Raw genomic sequence first — 24,020 nt, 5'->3', positions numbered from 1 at the left:
CAATGAAAGTCACTAGGGTCCAAAGTTGTTTGGAATATATAGGTTTGAGGGTGAGTAGATGATGACAGAATTCCTTTTTGGGTGAAATATCCCTTTAAAGAGTTGTCATTTGTGTGTTTTTATTTCCTGTGGGATGTATGGATTCATAAATAAGAGGAAAGCAAATCGGAATGCATAACCCATCCTGGCTCACATCCACAATCTACTTTCTGTGATTGCAGGTGATTTGTTGTAACTGGTGGAGGGTGTGTTTTACAGTAGTCACAGCACCTGAATGGCTTTGAAGTAGCGGTGTGTGGTTTGATTGATACTGTCTGAAATCTTATGTCATTACGCTCATCCGCACTGATGTTTCTGTGCCAACAGGGATCTTACAGTTGTCCCCGCTGATTGAGTGTCTATACGGCTGCAAATGGAGCTTGTAGAAACGGCAGTGTGAAAAATCCATGCTATAACATATTCAGGTTTTACTTCAGTTTTCTTGAGTATGTGTATCCATCATGTATGGAGATCAATTCAGCAGTGTGTTCTTCGTTTGAGAATATTGCAATGTATTTTTCAGTCATGCAGCATGTAAAAAAAAAAATCATAATTTCACAAGGTGAGCAACAGTTTAGATTCTGTCAAGGTTTTATTTGAGTTTTATATATTGCTGTCAGTTTCTCTTATTGTAATGCTGTATTAGACTGTAATTTCTCCTTTAGTGCACTGTAGTACTTGACCATTATGAGTGTGGACTGGAAAGGGACATAGAGACCTTTAATACTAATGAATGTTTGCGGTTATGGTCAGAGTTAGCTTTAGTGAAAATGACTGTCTATTGAACTCATCTTTATTTCTTTAGCTCACTCAGCTCATTAAAGCTAATGTCTCATCAGTTTCTATTAGCACTGTTAACAGGATAGTGACAGCAGACTAAGACAAAAAAGCAGAATGAAAAGGAGCCGCAAAGATTTGTTTCTGCACCTTAAATTTGCAAAATGTTGGTGAAACTATACAATCATATCTAATTGGTATACAGGTTTGTTCACATAAGACTATGCACACTTCCACCCATGCTAGCACTTTCTGTGGTAAAGATGACTGTGTCCACTGCATGCTTACGTTACAAGCGATTTATAGTAAGAGTCTTTAGAGAAGAGCTTAATATCTCAGACTTTTCATCAGTATTAAATGATGATACGCTCAAGTTTGCTTACACACCAGGATATAGATTTACTTCAAGCACGTTTTTATCAGATCGGACAGGCATTTTTAATCACCACTTTACTCACTTGATAAAATTGTATCTTTTGAAAAGATTGAACCAACATTTGCTGACTATAATGATTTGTCAGAAAATGGCTCTCAAATAATAATAAAAAACTTAATGTCTCAAATACCTCATACTTCATTAAAAAAAGATTTTGGCAAATTATGTGAACTGTTAGGTGGAAATTCATTTAATTAAAAATTGGTTTGTATAATTGTAATGGTTTCTTTTGTGGAGAGATGTGAAGTTGGCATGATGGCTTGGAATCATACAATTTAATAATACAAATGGCTTGTATTATTAAAAAATGTAATTAAAGTTTAACATTTGTTGATGTTTAGTTCCCAAAATGTTATATTATTTGTGCAGACTGAACTGTTATTTGCAGACTACGATGATTTGTCAGCAAACAACTGTCAAAAAATCCTGTTAATCTCTTAAATAGCTCTTATCTGATTGAATAAAAGCATTTTTGCAAATTGTGTGAACTGTTAGGTGGACATAAATTGAATAAAAAATAGCTTTGTGTCATTGTAATGGTTTCTTTTATGGAGAGGAATGAAGCTGGCACATTGGCTTATAAAAATAATTACATTAAAATCTGATGTTTAATTATGAAAATTATTAATTTTATTATTATTATTATTTGTTGTTGTTGTTGTTATAATTTTACACTTTATACTAGGGTTGGGCCGATAGACAATGACATCGTCCATCGCCGATGGCTGATAGACTTCACGATGTTGAGCAGGCATCGTAAACCCCCCCCCCGCATCCCAATACTGTGTTCGGAAAGAAAATGACGTGTATACGGAACCCCTAAAGGAAATAAATACGAGATGGGAGGAAAATATACATTTCAATATTTTCTTTCACAGTTATATCATTGGGTAATTATACTACAGTACATCAGAGTAAGATCCCTCCCAGCTATAAAACTGTTTTTATTAGAAATTCAGCCAAGCCTTAAGCTTGCACATGAGGTTTTGCTCATAAAACTACAACTTAGGAACACAAGCTATCATGAACTCAATTAAGTCTCTTTCTGAATCATATATCCACCTTTTTCTTATCGTAAAAATGGGCGCGGCCATTTGTAAATTCTATGGTTCTGGCTTCCGGTCTCATCCACGTCCAGCTACTTTTAGCTGTACAAAACAGTTCGTTTTGCTGCTTGATATTGAAAATTGTTGTGTCTTACCATATTATTTTAATGTATTATCTTAATTATGAACACAATGGTTTGTAGTGCAAACAGTTTTACCGTTTACTGCACCGTTTACTGTTGTTATTCTTCTCGTTATTTCCCTATAGCGGCTAATGAACCAGAAGTGTCACCCATAGGCTTACTTCCGCGTTGAAGATAAAGGTGGATACACTGATCTATATATAATGAATCTCTATTATAGATCAGTGGTTCTATAGTATTTTGACGCTCTGCGCCGCTCACGTCCGGTGTAGACACGGTGTTAGGAATAGTTATTTGTTTTCCGTGCCTTATAAGGATTGAAGGACACACCCCCTAACTCCAACGCCATTAAAGTTTAACATTTGTTGATGTTTAGTTCCCAAAATGTTATATTATTTGTGCAGACTGAACTGTTATTTGCAGACTACGATGATTTGTCAGCAAACAACTGTCAAAAAATCCTGTTAATCTCTTAAATAGCTCTTATCTGATTGAATAAAAGCATTTTTGCAAATTGTGTGAACTGTTAGGTGGACATAAATTGAATAAAAAATAGCTTTGTGTCATTGTAATGGTTTCTTTTATGGAGAGGAATGAAGCTGGCACATTGGCTTATAAAAATAATTACATTAAAATCTGATGTTTAATTATGAAAATTATTAATTTTATTATTATTATTATTTGTTGTTGTTGTTGTTATAATTTTACACTTTATACTAGGGTTGGGCCGATAGACAATGACATCGTCCATCGCCGATGGCTGATAGACTTCACGATGTTGAGCAGGCATCGTAAACCCCCCCCCCGCATCCCAATACTGTGTTCGGAAAGAAAATGACGTGTATACGGAACCCCTAAAGGAAATAAATACGAGATGGGAGGAAAATATACATTTCAATATTTTCTTTCACAGTTATATCATTGGGTAATTATACTACATATATATTTCGGGCATCAGGGAGCCGCTATTATACCTGGCATTGAAACTGCGCTTTTGAATGCACGATCGTCACTTTCACTTTCGAGATTCGCGATCACACGTACTCTGTTAAGCAGTACTTACCACACATTTTACAAGATTAGATGTTTGTCATTGGTGCTGAGGATCTGCAAATCATTCGCCATCGTCCTCACTCATCTCTCCTTACTCTGTTTATGTGGTAAGTGGAATTGTATGTACTGTAATGTAACAGGCAACCGTTACACTGTGTCTACACCAGACGTGACAGTTGTCGTGTCGCGCCGCACCGCATCAGCTAAAGTCTGTCTACACTGAACGTGACAAAGCGACCGTTGAAAATCATTTGAAATTTGTGTCAACACGTCATAAATAGAACGCAGCAGCAGTTTACTGTCGGGGATTTGTCGTGTCGCGCCGCGCCGCATCCAGTGTAGACAGCATCACTGATTATAATGAGTTCTATCCACCTTTTTCTTGCCGTAAAAATGGGCGCGGCCATTTGTAAATTCTATGGTTCTGGCTTCCGGTCTCATCCACGTCCAGCTACTTTTAGCTGTACAAAACAGTTCGTTTTGCTGCTTGATATTGAAAATTGTTGTGTCTTACCATATTATTTTAATGTATTATCTTAATTATGAACACAATGGTTTGTAGTGCAAACAGTTTTACCGTTTACTGCACCGTTTACTGTTGTTATTCTTCTCGTTATTTCCCTATAGCGGCTAATGAACCAGAAGTGTCACCCATAGGCTTACTTCCGCGTTGAAGATAAAGGTGGATACACTGATCTATATATAATGAATCTCTATTATAGATCAGTGGTTCTATAGTATTTTGACGCTCTGCGCCGCTCACGTCCGGTGTAGACACGGTGTTAGGAATAGTTATTTGTTTTCCGTGCCTTATAAGGATTGAAGGACACACCCCCTAACTCCAACGCCAACTCCCCCCCCCGCGCCGCCAATGTCATCATCCATCGCGATGTTTCACTGTAGACATCGTCCGATGCCAATTTTGTTGACATCGCCCAACCCTACTATATACTAAACTCTTTTATTTTGTGTTTTTAGTCATTTTATTAAATAACATTTAGTAAATTGATTCTATGTTAAATCATATTCAGTTATTTGTACTCTGAAAAGTTTCACTTTCAACTGAAATTTACAGCGCTTGGACCATAATTTACAATTTAATTACTAAGAAAACCATAAAGCAGACTTGCTGTACAAACCACACATTATAACTCTTACCTGAGAGATCAATAAATCAGGATTCAAAGTAAGGTCAGAGTTTTTTTATGTTAAAATCAAAACAATAATCAAAAGTGAATTAAAGCTGTGCTCGTCTGTTCCTCCTTTCGCTGAAAAAGCAAAATGTTTTTCCCCCTCTGTTGTTCATCATTCCAAACACTATATATAACAAAAAAAAGCAAATAAAGGTCCACTAAAGGACGTTGTGGATGGGTTGCGTGGTTGTTTTTGGTGACTGTAGTGCGGTGCATCGGTGGGGGTTTGTTCCCCCATAATGGGGGCACATCTGGTGTGTCTGCATCCAAAGGGAAATAGATCAACCCCCCAAAGACCCTAAATGAACCCAACACATATCCCAGTCCAGCTTAGGGCTGTCTCATTCTCCCCAACCTTGGAACAAGACTCTGGCTTCGGTGGCCATCACCTTTGATCACCTTGAATTATTGAGTAGTTGTTCATTTAGAATTGTTACTAATAAACCCCTTTAAACAAAAGTCGAATATTCAGGTGTCATTTCCTTTATTCCTTACAGGAAGTCTGATGATTAAAGTGAATAATTAATGAAAAGATAATCAAAAGCAAATCAAATGTTTTGCAAGCTGTCTCGCGCGTGGCTGCGGAGATCTGCAATTAATGGCCGAGATCAGCTGTTGTGATGTCATTATACATTCCCTTCATTTTCTACAGTGGGTCTGTTTGATCTTTGAATACCCCCGGGAACTCCTGCCTCCTCCCTCTCAGCACCTCTCGCTACCTCCTCCTCCTACTGCTCTCTCTCGCTCTGGCAGAACCTCCCCTTTTCTCTCCGAGGGCTCACATTGGCTTCCGTATGTGTGTGTGTGTGTGTGCGTGTGTAAGAGTGTAAGTGAAAGTGCGCAGCTGAGCCTTGATGACAGAGGGCCCAGGACCATTCAGACGACTCGCACGCCCGCATTCAGCCCACCTCCAGAACAGCTGAAAGAAACAGTCCAGAGAAAGAACAGCAAAAAAAAGAGAAGCAGATAGAATCAAAAAGACTTCTGCACAAAACAAAGAAGAAAAAGGAATAGAGACAGAGTGAGGGTTTCAGAGAGAGAGAGAGAGAGGATCTCCCAGCTTAATGCGCAAAACGTCCCGCTACCACATGCTGTGCTCAATGGCCAACACAGGCTGTCTTCTGCTCTCCGGCTCAGGGATGCTAACTCACTCTCTCCAGTGTCCCCCTGCGTTCCTCTACCTACCCGAGGTAAGGCAATCCCAGTGCCTCTGTCTTGCGCTCGCTCTTCCTTCCTCTTCTTCTTCTTCTTCTTCTTCTGCTACTTGCGGGTGACACGTGCTAGCATTGTGTTCACCCCCTCCTCCTCATATCCCTCCTCCCTCAAAGCCCTCGGCAGGGGTCATCCTTCTCTGTTCCCATCTTTTCATTCATGCTGTGAGTTTTTGCAGTGTCAATTTTGCTTTAATACTATAGTTATTCCATACACTATACAAACTTTTTTGCTTGTATCTTTGTTATTTTCATTTTTATTATATACAGTAAGTGTCTGTAAGTGTTAATTCATTTATTTACATATTTTTTATAAAACAAGTCTATTTTTATTCTTTTATTTTTATTTTTATGTTTATATATATATATAACACCCCATTTGTATCCAGAATCGATCACACATCACTTCCTCTATTCAAATTGTGTTTTTTCATGCAAGAATTCAATCCATTTTGTCGAAAGGTTTTCAAAAACCCAGGACTGTAATTTAGTTTAACCGAATCAGTTGTATTAACGTCCTTCTTGTTTAATTGCATTGAATGCTCTCTGTTTCAGAAGTTGTGTGAATCTGTTTCTGTCTGCTTTTTGTGAGCTACTCACTGGCCGAATGTAGACAGATGTCACTGAATTAGTCCGTTCTAGTAAATGGGGACTGGCTGACTTCTCTGAAGGTGCTTGGAAATTGTGTGGCACATGAGGGGCTGCGGTGATTGTTTTTGGCCGCATGTGTGCTTAACTATGGGCGGCGTGTGCGATGACAGGCTGCTGCTTTCCTCTAGACGGTGTGTTATTGCTCAGATATAAAGAATGATAAGGCTGTTGAGAGATAACCTGCCTCATGCTGCTACCAAATCGCTCCTCACTCATCACCTTAACAGTCGCTGTCCCGGCAAACACACACACAACACCAGCTGTCCGGGCCTCTGCTGTCCCAGCGCCGTTCACTGTGTGTACATGTGTGTCTGTGCATACAAATAAGGCGTATTTAAGAATTCATCCTGTAAATGCTTGCGTGTTTGAGCGTCCTCATAATTCCTCATCTGATTTTAAACAGATGTCATCGACAAGATGTCAGGGCTTGTTTTTGTGTACACCCGTAATTGATTAGCTGTGAGAAACGTCTCTCAAATATCTGTCATATTGGGCTCGTTGAATTTGAGGCGCTAGCTGGGGTTTGTTTCGATTTTAATATTGCTATTTTGTTACAGCGATTTCAGATTTTTTTTTCTCCTGAAGTCAGTTGCTGTGAGAGTTAAAAAAAAAATGAAACGCAGACTTGTTCCCATCTATCAAATTTAGTATGACTCACTTCCAAATAATACAGACAGATTCAGAAGGAGTTATCACACCCTCAGGGATTCTACAGGATCCCATTCATTATTCCTTTTGCTATTCTTTGCTTTTATTCACCTGCTGAAATGGTAGCCACACACGGCACGTCACATCTTGTAGATTGTGAATTGTAATAAGATTAGTTTCTTCGTTATTTTTTATTTTTTTTGTCTTCGTTCTTTCATGTCGGATTCCACACCTGTGTCTCATCTCAGACTGCAGTCTATGCCCCAAAAAAATAAAAATAGTTAAAGGAAACGGCTTTGTGTGCTTCAAAAACAATATAGTGAAAGGAAAGTGTGTTTTACAAAAAGTAAACTTACTCATTTTACAGTTATACAAAAGTCTAATGTATTTTTACAAAAATTGTAATTTAATATGTGTATGCGATTAGACACACTTCCTAAATCAAACGTTTCTCATACAATTCAATTAAAGATATTTTAATGTCTACAAGCATGTGAGAACACAATTCTTTTTTGAAGTGATAAAAATGTAGAATGTTCTTGATTTTCACGTAATGTACAGCTTGTCTGTGAAGTTAATTTGTGTGTCATGCATCTGTGTGTGTGTGTGTGTTTTGGCCGCTGACTGCATGAACTAGCGCTGCTAAATGCTGTTTAGCTGCATTACTGTCTGTTTTCACTGGATTAGGAATTAACTAGGGATGCACACAGCTTTTGTTTTCCATTTAATAGAAAAAGTTTGAGCCGTAGCATCATGCAGGTTATTTTTTCTAACAAACAATGTTTTTTCTCACACTGTGTGGAGTTGCAGAACAAAACAATTGCAGAGGCAGAACGTGTTTCTAGTTCAGTAACTTGATCTGTAACCTCATTTAAACATCAAACCACTGTCGTTTGATACAGTCTGGTATTGAAAATAAAAAAGGATTGTCAGACAGTGATGTCAAGTGAGCGTTTAAAAAAAAAAAAAAAAGGTTCCTCACAGATATGAAAAAAAATTATCCATTAGATTCTCTTTTTTTCTTTATTTTAGCAAACGTGACCTCTATCTACATTTAATTTAAATTTGGCTGGATAAGATTCCCTCCCTCTCCTTTTATTGCGGCAGAGGCTGGTTCTCAAGTCTTGAGTCAATACGGAGCAGTAAATCTGCTTGTGCAAGCATCTCTCCTTCCCTAGAGGACCGAAAATCTTTACCCATGCTCAGGATAGTTCAACAATTCTCGCTATTGTATGATTTTCTCCTGAGCCATGGAGCTGAATATTAGAAGCTTATTCTCTAGTGAGTTTTTAGTCATTTCTAGCAGTGGTCGAAGTCATTTTGCAAGTATAACTCCAAAATACACACACGCACACATATAGGGGGAAAAAAACATTGTGTGTATTTCACATGTTGAATTGTCAGCACAAAAGCTTCACCTGCTCTGCTGCAGGTGGTCTCTCGCATGTGTAGAGCTATAGAGAGGAATAAAGCCAGCTTTGAAAACAGCCAGAGAAGAGGTAGGTGGAATAACAAGGATGGAAACATTAAAGAGAGGAAGAGGAAGGTGTGGGGAAATGAAATCCATGAATGAGAGAGGATTGAGAGGGATATGAATGCTCAGCCACAATGAGATATAATTGGACGGGTGGGCTAGTGTGAGCAGAAAGGAAAGTCAAAGAAACGTAGGGAGTGGTTGAAGCCGTTTCTTTTTCTGTGCTGCACTGGAGAGATAGTCGGAGCTCATTCCCCCCTGAAGACTTCCTGCCGAGTGACACCAACCCCTGCTAACAATGATCAGATATTTGAAACATACGTTCACCGCGCGCATGTGTGTGCGCACATCGGACTCACTCAAACTCTCACTATGAGCGTAACTCAGTATACACTCGCTCATCAATAGCGATGACATAATGGGTTGGAAATGGAAGCGAAACCCCGGGGAATACGGATCAGTTGATGTCCATTGCCCAGGACTGTAATTTAGTTTAACCGAATCAGTTGTATTAACGTCCTTCTTGTTTAATTGCATTGAATGCTCTCTGTTTCAGAAGTTGTGTGAATCTGTTTCTGTCTGCTTTTTGTGAGCTACTCACTGGCCGAATGTAGACAGATGTCACTGAATTAGTCCGTTCTAGTAAATGGGGACTGGCTGACTTCTCTGAAGGTGCTTGGAAATTGTGTGGCACATGAGGGGCTGCGGTGATTGTTTTTGGCCGCGTGTGTGCATTACTACGGGTGGCGTGTGCGATGGCAGGCTGCTGCTTTCCTCTAGACTGTGTGTTATTGCTCAGATATAAAGAATGATAAGGCTGTTGAGAGATAACCTGCCTCATGCTGCTACCAAATCGCTCCTCACTCATCACCTTAACAGTCGCTGTCCCGGCAAACACACACACAACACCAGCTGTCCGGGCCTCTGCTGTCCCAGCGCCGTTCACTGTGTGTACATGTGTGTCTGTGCATACAAATAAGGCGTATTTAAGAATTCATCCTGTAAATGCTTGCGTGTTTGAGCGTCCTCATAATTCCTCATCTGATTTTAAACAGATGTCATCGACAAGATGTCAGGGCTTGTTTTTGTGTACACCCGTAATTGATTAGCTGTGAGAAACGTCTCTCAAATATCTGTCATATTGGGCTCGTTGAATTTGAGGCGCTAGCTGGGGTTTGTTTCGATTTTAATATTGCTATTTTGTTACAGCGATTTCAGATTTTTTTTTCTCCTGAAGTCAGTTGCTGTGAGAGTTAAAAAAAAAATGAAACGCAGACTTGTTCCCATCTATCAAATTTAGTATGACTCACTTCCAAATAATACAGACAGATTCAGAAGGAGTTATCACACCCTCAGGGATTCTACAGGATCCCATTCATTATTCCTTTTGCTATTCTTTGCTTTTATTCACCTGCTGAAATGGTAGCCACACACGGCACGTCACATCTTGTAGATTGTGAATTGTAATAAGATTAGTTTCTTCGTTATTTTTTATTTTTTTTGTCTTCGTTCTTTCATGTCGGATTCCACACCTGTGTCTCATCTCAGACTGCAGTCTATGCCCCAAAAAAATAAAAATAGTTAAAGGAAACGGCTTTGTGTGCTTCAAAAACAATATAGTGAAAGGAAAGTGTGTTTTACAAAAAGTAAACTTACTCATTTTACAGTTATACAAAAGTCTAATGTATTTTTACAAAAATTGTAATTTAATATGTGTATGCGATTAGACACACTTCCTAAATCAAACGTTTCTCATACAATTCAATTAAAGATATTTTAATGTCTACAAGCATGTGAGAACACAATTCTTTTTTGAAGTGATAAAAATGTAGAATGTTCTTGATTTTCACGTAATGTACAGCTTGTCTGTGAAGTTAATTTGTGTGTCATGCATCTGTGTGTGTGTGTGTGTTTTGGCCGCTGACTGCATGAACTAGCGCTGCTAAATGCTGTTTAGCTGCATTACTGTCTGTTTTCACTGGATTAGGAATTAACTAGGGATGCACACAGCTTTTGTTTTCCATTTAATAGAAAAAGTTTGAGCCGTAGCATCATGCAGGTTATTTTTTCTAACAAACAATGTTTTTTCTCACACTGTGTGGAGTTGCAGAACAAAACAATTGCAGAGGCAGAACGTGTTTCTAGTTCAGTAGCTTGTTCTGTAACCTCATTTAAACATCAAACCACTGTTGTTTGATACAGTCTGGTATTGAAAATAAAAAAGGATTGTCAGACAGTGATGTCAAGTGAGCGTTTAAAAAAAAAAAAAAAAGGTTCCTCACAGATATGAAAAAAAATTATCCATTAGATTCTCTTTTTTTCTTTATTTTAGCAAACGTGACCTCTATCTACATTTAATTTAAATTTGGCTGGATAAGATTCCCTCCCTCTCCTTTTATTGCGGCAGAGGCTGGTTCTCAAGTCTTGAGTCAATACGGAGCAGTAAATCTGCTTGTGCAAGCATCTCTCCTTCCCTAGAGGACCGAAAATCTTTACCCATGCTCAGGATAGTTCAACAATTCTCGCTATTGTATGATTTTCTCCTGAGCCATGGAGCTGAATATTAGAAGCTTATTCTCTAGTGAGTTTTTAGTCATTTCTAGCAGTGGTCGAAGTCATTTTGCAAGTATAACTCCAAAATACACACACGCACGCACACGTAAAGGAGAAGAAAAAAAACGTTGTGTGCATTTCACATGTTGAATTGTCAGCACAAAAGCTTCACCTGCTCTGCTGCAGGTGGTCTCTCGCATGTGTAGAGCTATAGAGAGGAATAAAGCCAGCCATGAAAACAGCCAGAGAAGAGGTAGGTGGAATAACAAGGATGGAAACATTAAAGAGAGGAAGAGGAAGGTGTGGGGAAATGAAATCCATGAATGAGAGAGGATTGAGAGGGATATGAATGCTCAGCCACAATGAGATATAATTGGACGGGTGGGCTAGTGTGAGCAGAAAGGAAAGTCAAAGAAACGTAGGGAGTGGTTGAAGCCGTTTCTTTTTCTGTGCTGCACTGGAGAGATAGTCGGAGCTCATTCCCCCCTGAAGACTTCCTGCCGAGTGACACCAACCCCTGCTAACAATGATCAGATATTTGAAACATACGTTCACCGCGCGCATGTGTGTGCGCACATCGGACTCACTCAAACTCTCACTATGAGCGTAACTCAGTATACACTCGCTCATCAATAGCGATGACATAATGGGTTGGAAATGGAAGCGAAACCCCGGGGAATACGGATCAGTTGATGTCCATTGCACTAAAGCAGATGTTAGCTTCAGACAGTCTCGTTTTCTTTCTGGTTTGTCTAGAAACAGTAAGTGGAAATGAACGACAGCCGCAATGAGGATGAATCTGTATAGCCGGTTGTATCAATACTGCGTATCAATAGGTAATTGTTTTGCTAATGGTATTGTAGTTAGCCTGTTTCTACTCTTAAACACATCTGATAAGATCAAATTAATGAGCCGGTCGCTCAGATGAGATTGTGCTTGAAAAGAAATGTGTTTTGTTTTGAATTCAAGGGATCCTTTTATATCACCTCGTACAAAATTAGTTTTACTCATTAGAGTCCCGCCAGAAATGAGAGTTAATTTGTGCATGCTTGTTTTAAGAAAAAAAGTCTTGACCGGTGAAATGGACATCTCATCAGCATCGACGACTAATCAAAGCAAAGTTTAAATACTCCTGAGATTAAAAGCAGGTTATTATAGGAAATAGGTATGTGATCTGAGAGCATCGTAGCGCAGTGGTGCAACACACACATATTTGAACTTCTATATATATATATATACACACACACACACAACAAGGGGAGTGTTTTCCCCAGACTAGCGTTGCTCTGCATTGATGTAAAGTGAACATAGCATTTTCATATTAATACTAAATGGAAAGGCTCTCCATAGGTTTTCTGTGTTATGTGAAGTGTTCTGGATCTCATTAAAATATCGTTTCTATCAGCTCCACTAAATTATTGATTACAATACCAGTGATGTGCCACCATTTGTCTCTGTCTTGTCATCCCTTCAATCTTGCACATCTTAAATTGAAGGAATATATTTTGTATGCATAAAAATGAAGTGTGCATTAGTGCTGCATTAGTTATGGATTCTGGAACAGTTAGGAAAGAAAGAAAGATTTTTCATGTCATTGTTTGGATCATCACATTATTCATGTTATAAGGCTAATCAATTCCAGGGATCGAGTTTCTGAAATAAAACCTGCGGATTCCAAAAACACAATGACTTCAGCACTCAAGTGAATTTTGTAGTAATTCTATAGCCTAAATTATTTGTGGTCTGTGCTGGTGATTTAATCAAATGCGTAATTATTTTCTTGGGCTTTTAAATCGCATCAGCACAATCAACAAAAAAGTTTTTTTGAATTTTTGCACTGCATTATTTAGTTCATGCAGCTAATTCACCAAAGTCCTCTCCTTCACTGTGCCCTAGTGTTAATGATGCATTGTATTGTTATTTATTAGGCCACCATATCGGCATCTATTTAGCCATCCCCATATTTATCTTCCTCCATAATTGGGCACACAATAGAAATTTGTCATTTTACTCTGAGCTTCTTTTTTCGGAGCTGATGATTAACCATTTGACTTAACACTTTATATATCTCTATTTAGTTGTTTAATCATGTTTAACATCTTTATATTTAGTCATGAAATGCCCTGTTATAGGTTTAGCTCTGAAGTCACTCAAAATATATGTTTCTTAGGTTATTAAACTTATTTATAGTAGTATTTATGTAAATTGAATACAATTATTATTAGTAGTAGTAGTAGTAGTAGTAATAAAAAATTTAACTCAGTGATTTATTTTTTAAATGCTTTAATAATTTGATGATATATTCAATTGTCTTTTCTTCACTTTCAGTTTGTAGATTCTGATCAATTCTATATAGATATTTAGATCATAAGCTAAAAACAAAATCTGATCAGTCACATTTTTATAAACATTTGAAAGAAACTTGTTGATTGTGCTGATAAATTAATGATTGATGTTTTTAAAATGTAAAATGTAAAAAGATTTTAATTCAAAAACTGAATTCTCAGGTTTGATTACGCGCCTAATATGTAGAAGTTGTAAAACTACAACTAATCAAAAACATCATGTCGCTGTGTCTGCTTTGAGTGGAATTAAGAGAGAAACATCAGAGCTGTGGCATGTGTGTGAGCGTGTCTGCATTAGATCTCTGCAGATGGTGTGATGTTTCCCACAAGCCCCAGTGTTGAGAGTGTGCATCGGTATTGATGTTTCTGTGCTTTGCTGCAATGCACGCTGGGCCGCCACTGGCTCTGCACCACGGTTATCCTCTAGAGGTGAGAATTATGGGAAGGTTGGGTCCTCCAGGGTCTTCTAGATCCATTGGGTGGATCTTAATAAATCTCTGAAGACCCTGTGATGCTTAGAAGACTCAGGCTAGAGTGTAGTTAGTTATCTGTGTATCAGTGCAGATATGCTGCGCAGATCAATTCGTGCCCACATACTGTAGGTGTTATTCACCTATTCAGGTCTAAATTCTCTGCATGGGCCGTAAAGCGGAGGCATGTATGACTAATAATTTAGCAGATGTTCTCATGAAGAGCAACTTACAAAGTGCTTTAGTTTCGCATGTGACTGTCATGTCATTGCAAATTCTTATAAAAGATAAAAGTATGTCTTTAAAAGAATATTCCACTTGCTGATATCTTTTATTTATGCGAACACAGTCAGAGAAAGGACAAGCAGGAGCATTTCCTCAGAGCAGTGTGGTCCACTAAACGTGTCTTTACGGTGCCGAGTGTATGTGTTTAAGCATGTAAAATGTGTAGATAAAATTAAATACAGCAATTTTTTGTGTGACACATTTGGCAGGTTGACTGTGAAAACTTTGTTGAATAAAAAAATTGTAGAATATTATTAAACAATTATCTACATAGAAGTTTATTTAGATTTTTCATGTCAACTTGTGTCTAATTTATCCTACATGATATTTGAGCATTGCTATAATGCATTTCTGCGTTTCATTCTCCTTTTTATGTTTTATTTATGTTTCTTTTAATCACTTATGCAGCTCAGACACCACTATCCTCACTCAGACAGCCTGTTCTCATCATCCTCCCCCAGATCAACTCAACTGAATGACTTTTTGAGGCGATCCAACTGGAGTCTCCTCTCTGTTGCTCCTCCAAGACGAGTTAATTAGCTGTGTTGAGGTAGTTTCATTTCCTTAGCAGACATGCAAAGTACTTTAGCTCCTTTGCGAGCGAGGGGAGAATAGCTGGGTAAATTGGATGCTGTTTTATCAAAGAATGTGTACTTTGCACGCTGCTCATGGCCAGATCTTCGAGGGTAGCAAAAGGGCACACGCCATACGCCAGTCCCGACCACCTTTCCCATTAAGCCTCTATAAGCCCCGAAATCTCTGCGCTGGGTCACCCGGAGTATATCTCTCACATTGTAAAGTTGGAGCTGAATTTATAATGCCGCCCCTTTATCTCCTTTGCTATTTCTTTGCTGTACTGGTTCAAAACATTCTCTTTTCTCTCAGCCATACCTAGTTTGTTGAGAGAGATTGGGTGTACGGACCTTTTTGGCATCAGTGGAGTCTTTGGTACGTATGAGAAGAATACTTAAAAGTGGCTTTTTCACTTTTGTGTTTGTTTGTTTGCTTGTTTTTCTGCTTTCTAAAGGTTTTTTTTTTTAAGCTTATGCACATTCTGGGTTATACTGGGTTCAGTTGACAGCATTTGTGGGATAATGTTGATAATCAAGGTTATTGTGAGGAATTTGCAGTGGGTCCATTTTTTGAAGGATTTAAAAGCATAAATGTAAAGCTTATAATTTTATCAAAGCACTCTTACTACTATTCAAAATTTTGGGGTCAGTAAGATTTCAGGTTAGTAAGTCCTTATTCTCACCAAGGCTGCATTCATCTGATCAGAAATACAGTAAAAACTGTAATTATGAAGTATTGCAATTTAAAATAACTGTTTTCTATTTTAATTTATTATAAAATGTAATTTATTCCTTTGATAGCAAAGCTGAATTTTCAGCAGCCATTTCTTCAGTCGTCAGTGTCGCATTCTAATATGCTGATTTGGTGCTTAAGAAACATATCTTATTAGTATCGATGTTAAAAACAGTTGAACTGCTTTATTCATTTTAAAAAAAATTTATTTATTTTAATTTTTTTAATATTATTTTTAGGGATACTTTCATAAATAAAATGTTCAAAAGAACAGCATTTATTTGAAAAATAATTATTTTGTACCATAAATATCTGTTACTTCTGATAATCCTTGCTGAATAAAAATATTGATTAAAAAAAAAACTGATCCCAAGGCAGTGTACATATATTTTTTTTCTGTTAAAACTTAAGTTTGATCTTATATAAGCTATACATTTGTTATCATCATTAAATGGTTGAAAAAATATGTTAAATTGTTTGCCTCTTGTAGCTGTACTATTAAACGTATTGTGTATTTTAATGTTTACAGATTGGCTCTATTCATTTCCATTGTAAGTGTCTCACTAAAGAAAAGGAGGATTAATTGGCGGTAGTCAATGTTATGACACAAGTGCTGTCGTTCGAGCTTACCTTGTACTGAACCCCGGACTATACCTTTAAACAAACACGTCGGCAGTAATGCGTCAAAGCTTCATATGTGATATTTGAATTTAAACGCCCTCTTTAACACACTAGCGAACATATGACACTACTTCCTTCCTCTCCAAATGTTTTTTTTTTCCTCGCTGCCACCTCCCCATCCCTAACCATGTCTATCTGTCTCTTCTCAGTCTCTGCTGTAGTCAAGACCGGCTTTATCTGTGTGTTTAGACAGGCAAGGAAATAATTACACTGACAGTGCTTAGGAAATGATAGGCTGGTACTGAGATATTTGTGCCCCATAAATTCTCCACCGCTCAGCATAATTTACGACAGAAGCTGCATGCACGTGTCTGTGTGTGTGTGTGTGTGTGTGTGTGTGTGTACGAGAAGCTCGTGTCCCACTGTATCTGTCTCCATCTGCTTAGCCACTTTTGCTCCGCTGTAAATTAAGGGCCTATAGACAGCTTCCCTCAAGTCTCCGCTCACATAAAAATGAGACGCTAGTCATCTCTCTCCCCCCTCTTTCGCTCTCGCTATCTCTAATTGAAAGAGAGCTATGTAAAGGTGAGGTGGGATCGACATAGGTGCGCAGCCCTGATAGCACAGATACCACGTTATCTAAAGGCCATTAAAGCAGGGGTTCGCATTTTAAAGGTTAGCGTGAAAACGTGTTTTTAATTAGCATGCCTCACTTTGTACATGTAGTGCCTGCAGGAGGTCCTCCAAAGCAAGGATCATAGACAGTATGACGAGGTCTTCAACCTGACATTCAGAAGGTTACGGTAGTTAGAAGGTACTAGCGATGTGGTTCCCCTCAGTAATTACCTTAGCGTTCGCCGCACGCTTCAGTCAGCTGTCAAACACGACAACATTCTGACACCAATAGCGTAGAATTAGCTTAGCGAGGGACATTTGTTGTTGACATTTAAAGTTCAGTAGCCTTTGACCTTAGCGGCATGGTGTGTTTTTCACATTGCTAGACCTAATTGCTGACAGTTTCATGTGTTTACAACACGGTTTTAGTTAGCTAGCCTGTACTCTTGTGGTCTGTAAAGGAATGAGTTCATTTCCAGCGTTCCGAAGGGTAATACAGTGTTGTTAGCGCAGACGCTCACCTGCTGAACAATTAGCACTACATAAACCCTGCAGCCATTTTCAGTCCAATACTAAAGCAAAGCTCAGTAACACGGCTGGTGAATTATGTATAGCTTAGTCAAGCATAGTTTAATATAGGGCCGTCTATTAATCAATCCTGCTCTAATTGCAATATATTTTCATTTCGTTCAGGTGCTGCTGTCAGGCACAGTAATATTAACCTATAGGGCCAGCTAGTAGAAATGATTTAGATTTTTGTTCGACAGATTTTTTTTATGCTGGTATTAGTGTAATTCTGCTGAATGCATTATCTGCGGGCTGTTCTACACACGCACAGCAAAAAGTGAGCTGGTCCCTGTGGCCCCGCATGCACAATAATGACATTATCATGCTTGCAATAAATAATCCAACATATGCCTCTGATTAACAGAGCCTTTCATTGCGTACCATAGAGAAACAAAGAAAGCGGAAACTTTAATGAAATGCGCGCTGACATATCGCCTCCTTTGTGACTGCTGCAAATTGATTGTTGAAACTCCATTTTGTATATATATATATATATATATATATATATATATCACAGAACATTTTACCCAGCATGCATTGCAGTACATAGCCTTTACGTTCAAAACTAATCACCCTCTTTTTTTTCTTTTTTTTTTACTCTCGACAGACTGTAGAAATCTTTGCTGTCAATATGTGTCTATTTTTTCCCTCACAATTTTGTAGATCAGTTTCATGTTGCTCCATTTTGATTCAATTTTCTTTTTTCTCTTTTTGCCCATTTTTTCCCCACGAGGGAAGAGGAGCTGGAAGGGAGGGATTCAGCTTTGGCACCTTTCAATACTCTTCTAATCAACAGCTCGGTTCCTCTCGCATACGGAAGCTCTTAATTACTGCTAATTGTGGCCATTACCATGGGAAAATTAAATAATAAAGCAAGACAAATATTGATGTTAATTGATGGAGCTGCTCGCTGATTGCACAGCTTTCGAAACGGTTTCAATAAGTTTGAATTAACCCCATTTGCATACATTAATTGGGATAATTAGAAATTAAGATGATTGCTGTTGAGGTTGATCACTAGTATTGTGTGTGTGAGTGAGATGCGGTGTAATGAAAACAGGCCGGGCCGAGGGATGCTTTGGATGCTAGCAGCTCCGCGTTTTCTGTCATAAGTAATTACTCTAATCGCTCGAGCTGTTCACACTGAACTTGAGAGACTCGACTCGGGAGTGCCTTCAGAGATGCGTACGAAACCAGTTGATGGTCTTTGTGATGCCATTTTTATCAGTAAACAGCAAACAAATGTTGAAATGTGATAATGTTTATGTAGATTACTTTGATAATGTAAACGATAATAATAATAATTATAATAAAGTAGCCTAAAATTATGGTTATGTGGTTCACATGGTTGCATCTAAATTAACTGGTTCTATTCAAGTTATAAATATTATTTAATAATTACTGAATCAACAAGAAAGTTCAGATCAGGTTGAAAAGTTTAGCTTTTTACAGTGTATTTATAAAATAAGGGAAAAACATGGTTCATGCACCAGTAGATTTTGTAATTTGAAAAATACACATTTTATAATGATTTTATTAAATGGCAGGTGTAAAAATTTATTTTATATTTAACTTAAAAAGGGTAAAAAGTATGAGTAAAGACAAACAACTAATTTTGCATATGAATAAGGGTATACAGAGACAGACAGTTTCAATTTACACTGAAAAAAACATTTTCACTCAAAAAGTGCAAGTCAATTTAACAAATAAATGGCAAGTAACACATCAAAATTTTTTTTTTTTTTACAGTCTAATTTAATTTTTCAAACATTTTTGTATTGTATGTGTCATTTTTAATCCATGTTCTTTAAACATTCTATAAACGTAAGTTACAGTGTAGTTTTTCCAGAACTGTAGTTTTTATTATTGTTTAAAGTGATGGTTCACCAAAAAATGTAAAATGATCTCATCATTTACTCACCCTCCACTTGTTTCTTTCTTCTGCTGAACTTAAAAGAAGATATTTTGAAAAATGTTGGTAACCAAACAGTTGGCGGCAGCCATTGACTGCCATAGTACTTTTTTTGTATACTATGAAAGTCAATGGCTACCGCCAACTGTTTGGTTACCAACATTCTTCAGAATATCTTCTTTTGTGTTCAGAAGTTGAAATAAATTCATATAGGTTTGGAACAACTTGATGGCGAATAAATGATGACAGAATTTTCATTTTTGGGTGAACAATCAATTTATTTATTTTTCTCCATATACAGAAAAAAGATATATGCAAATGAATTAGTAGTGATACTTTCTACACATAAGTTTTAATTAAACAAAACTTAAAACGCTAAAGTTAAAACATAAAAGTTGTTAATCAGACAATTGTTATTATTTAGTGACAAATTGTCACAATATCAAGAGTAATATTAGAGTGTTGTGATAACTGCATGTGAATCTTCTCAATCCAGGACTGAGTTTAGCGTTATGAAATTTGTTTGCGGTTGTAGATGACTACTTTAGTGAATCAGCATCCTCTTTTGGCACCTTTCAACATTCATACACTCTGTGTTCACCATTCATCAGAAAAACAATGAAATCAAGCAAGGGCTTGAAATATTGAGAAATCTTGTTCTTCAGTCTCGAGTCCCACGAGATGGTTATTGAGGTGGCTGTAATTTGATAAGATGAATAAAGTCTGTGGGCTGCAGGCGACTCAGCACTTTCCCCGGCACTTTTCCGACCTCACTCCTACCTTCACAGAACTTCTGACGGAGGAGAAAAAAATCCCTGACATTGGCAGCAGCGGGAGCCCACCTATCGATTAGGTCATATCTGTGATAGATGATGAATTGGAGGTAATTTTAGGGGCATAGAGGGGGTATCTAGCAGCATGCAGCCCCCACAGACCAGTCTGGTAGAACAAATGGAGGTAGACAGCGGTCAGCCTCTTCATAGCGAGCCTGGAATGCCTGTGGCATTCCAGGAGAGGACGGAGGGGAGAGATGATGTGATTCACCGCTCAGATCCACCTCCAGATCCATCTGTGCTCCGGGGTTGCACCACTACCCAACATCCCTCAAGATCTTTCCCGACATCACCCAACATGGCTTCGCTTTGGCACCAGTATTTTTTCTCCTTCTCCTTTTTTCCCACTGTCTCTCTCTCTAACTCTCTCTCTCTCTTTAGTTTTCCGTTGTGGCTGTTTCTTTGTTAGGTATTCTTCCAATTTAATTACGAAGGCTTTGAAGTTTCCATGAATAATGGCAAAGTGCACCCTTCTAGAGCCTTCAGCTTTTTATTCAGATCAAAGATAGCTTTTACATCAGCCAGAACTCCTCCCCCCAGAGCAGTCACAGGGTTTTTAGACACCAGGTGCCAAGGCTCATCTTTTTGCCTGCTCCCCCGTCAAACACGGGCGATGAAGGCACCCCTGGATAGGTATTGAACTGTTGTTGCAAGATGTCAAAAGCTCATTCCAAGGTTGGCACTAAAACCTGCATGCAACATCAGACCCTCTTTGTAACTTTAACCTTTCATCTACGGGGCAGATGGCAACAAATAACCGGTACATTTTACCAAAGAAAAAAGAATAGCTTCTGTTTTATTTATTTACCCTTCTGCACACAGCACAAACAAGGTGCATTTTGTTTGCTGGTTATTTTACAAAAGGCATTCATACAGTGGTCCCACAAAATGTTATAGGTGTCCAAAATAATGAAGTGTCTTTGTGTTATGTAGCAAAATATCAATGTGGAATTTATTTACAAATGTATTTTTATAATATTATAATAATTTAATGATAATAATATAATATTGTGTTGTTTTTATATATTTTTAATTATTTGTATGCATTTTAAATATTTATAATGTTATACTTTAAAACTACAACCTTCATTTTTATTAGATGGTTTCTTTGAAAGATTGTATATAACCTGTTGGAACTTGAGGAAAACTAACTTCATACATCCACTAAAAATCACCTTGTTACTTAACAGTATTTGCAAAAAAAAAAAAAAAAAAGTTAATTTATTTGTTATCAAATGTGTAATATTTTGCATTTAATGTGATGAAATTGGTACGTTTTAAGTGTCCAACTGTTTTGGGGCTGCACTTTATGGTTTAATACATAGCTTTGTCTGTTTTATTCTGAACTTTTATTACATTTTGACCAAAAAAAAAAAAAACTCTAAATAACATGTTTTTCCTAATTAAAGAATGTGGCATTAAATTTGAAAAATGTTTCCAATATTGCATTTCTGTCACACTAACTCACCGAATTTGACATTTATGTTCTCATTAACTTGTCAACTTTTGTCAAGTAATTTGTGGCATATGAAGGCCGGCAAACATTTTCAGCACCCTTCAAATGCTAAAAGTAGAAACAGGAAGTTTGAAGTTTCTCCTGCCTTTATTAATTGCAGTGACAAGCTGATTGTGTCAGCCACAGGTCAACAGACAGCAGAGAGAGAGAACTGATGTCCCCTGTGCATCAGGCAAGTGTTTTTAGACAAGTATAGCAGATGCTAAACAAACATACAGTCACACATTGACGGACTGGAGGAGGCATGCTGATGTACAGGGCATGCCATCCCACTTTGCTTTTCCCATTCCTCTAAGTGGCTTGTCAATTACACTGGGTAAACAGAGGCAGAGTTAAGGGGTAAATCCACCGAAGACAAATATAAAATCGGATCCCTGGAAGATTAAAGGCCACTGAGCCGTGCGAACAAATATTTCAATAAGACAACAGTGTTGAGGTTGGGGCATTAGTTTATATGAATGTGTTTGTGCTGAGTATCTTTACGATTGCATTCACAGTTCTGAATGTAAGCGCGTTATAGAAAGTAAGACATCGTCCTGCCAGGACTGACAAAAAAAGAGAAAAATATTCATGTGATTTGCACTATTTTTGTTAGAGTGTATATCTTTAGTAAGTATCTTTAATGTTCAGTGTTCATATGGGGTTTTATATACAGGAAGTGGAAAATCCCAGGGGGTTACGGGAAATGTAGGAGACTGTCAACAAGGAATGTGCTTTTTTCTTTGTTTTTTGGTTGAAACGGCAAAAACATGTCCCAGTACCTCTTTGTATACATTATTATTTATTTAATGTTATATTTTACATTCATTCATTCAGTTTAGATGTTACTAGTGTTATTTTAGTGTCATTGAGGTAGTATTATAGTTTTCATTTTTAGTAACTTTCATTATTAGTTTTGTATTGTTTTTAAATATCTATATAGTTTTTATACATTTTGTTCAGTTTTAGTTTTTAATATTTCATTTCAGTTAAACAACAATTATTTTTATTTGTAATGTTTTCTTTCTTTTTTATGATTTTAGTTGTAGTTCACTACAGTAACCCTGGCTGTTACTTTTTATGTACTTGCAAATGAATACTTGCAAGAAACAAATTGTTATAATGCTTGCCAAGCCTCCGATAACCCCATGATACAGTTCTGCTGCTGTAATGCTCTCCTCTAGCATCGCCTGACTCAACCATGTCATTCCATTAATTCCAAGCCATTAATGAAGGAAAAAAAGGAAATTGAAAAAGAAACCATGGCTATCAATCCCTAGTGTTGTTGGCAGGTATATAATGAAGTATTTGAGTCCAATTGAATTTGAACTAATTACACTACCCTCCAGATATTACTTCATCTGTACCAGTCGAATTAATGTAACGCTGCGTGTGGGAGACGTACCTCGCGCACCCCGACTCACCTCAGCGTCACACTCCATCATGCACTGCACACTCTGAGATAAACATATTCTTTTACGCTAAAAACCATGTACGTTCACACATGCACACACACACACACAGTACAGCGCTGCGGCATAGTCACTCGGAGACCGCCACGGTTTGCTAAGCCCCGCGGAAGCCCCCGGCTGGCCAGTCCTCCTTAATTGCACATGCAGTATTCTGGAGAAAATGAAAATCCATTAATTCACTTCTGTTGAAAATATTAGGTCATTTTCATCCCCCATCACTTTGTTGCCCAGTATAAGCATCATACAGGGTTTTCACATCTTGATTTGCTGTCTTCACATAGTCCAGACAACAGATAACTTACATCTACTCTTTGGACCTCAAAAACACATGACTGAGATTTGCTGACATGAGATTTGATGTTTTTAGGGCCTCATTGATACAGTTATATATCAATACATTGCTATAGTTTTTTCCTTCCAAACTTTTATCAATATTTTAAATGTACAGTATATATGTATTTTTATTTTATTTTATTTTTTATCACAGTTCAGGGAGACACTGGAGACAGGTTGTCTAAATGTAACACATTTATTTACTTATTTATTTTTAATTTTATTTTATTAGTACATTACAGTACATTAAATTACATTACAAAAGAGATTGAAAACGAACCCACAGATTAATTATTTTTCTCGTAGGGATGTTGCTTGTCTCTTATGTATTTGATGCATTTTCAGTGGCAATATTTTTATTTCACAGTATTGTATCAATGTTTTAAAAACATGTTTTTTTTTTCATGTTATTTTTATTTTACAACAATTGAGTTGTTTCGACACAGGTCACAATAGTACAGTAGAAATTCATCCTGTCTTGTGAAAGTGAATTAATAATTTTGCATCTTGTGTGTAAATCGTTACATAGCTACAGGGGTAAAC

The 24,020-nt window shown here is 37.5% G+C and overlaps 1 protein-coding gene across 5 annotated transcripts in view; it reads left to right on the top strand.

Annotated features, from left to right (window-relative positions):
- The window catches only part of LOC107722221 (RNA binding protein fox-1 homolog 3-like), a 446,938-nt gene that overhangs the window by 324,492 nt on the left and 98,426 nt on the right, over positions 1–24,020 (top strand). The window contains exon 1 of one of the 5 annotated variants that reach the window (XM_016530498.1): positions 5,457–5,877. The exons of the other annotated variants lie outside the window; for them this stretch is intronic. Within the exon in view, the coding sequence (XP_016385984.1) occupies positions 5,752–5,877 (126 nt within the window). The 5' untranslated portion in view covers positions 5,457–5,751. Of the gene's footprint in view, positions 1–5,456; positions 5,878–24,020 lie in introns of those variants that run through there. 5 annotated transcript variants of the gene reach the window in all.

The sequence above is a fragment of the Sinocyclocheilus rhinocerous genome, unplaced genomic scaffold (genome assembly GCF_001515625.1).
Source record: "Sinocyclocheilus rhinocerous isolate Xijiao unplaced genomic scaffold, SAMN03320098_v1.1 scaffold334, whole genome shotgun sequence".
In the NCBI taxonomy this organism is placed as follows: domain Eukaryota; kingdom Metazoa; phylum Chordata; class Actinopteri; order Cypriniformes; family Cyprinidae; genus Sinocyclocheilus; species Sinocyclocheilus rhinocerous.
This window is presented reverse-complemented; position numbering and strand designations above follow the sequence as displayed.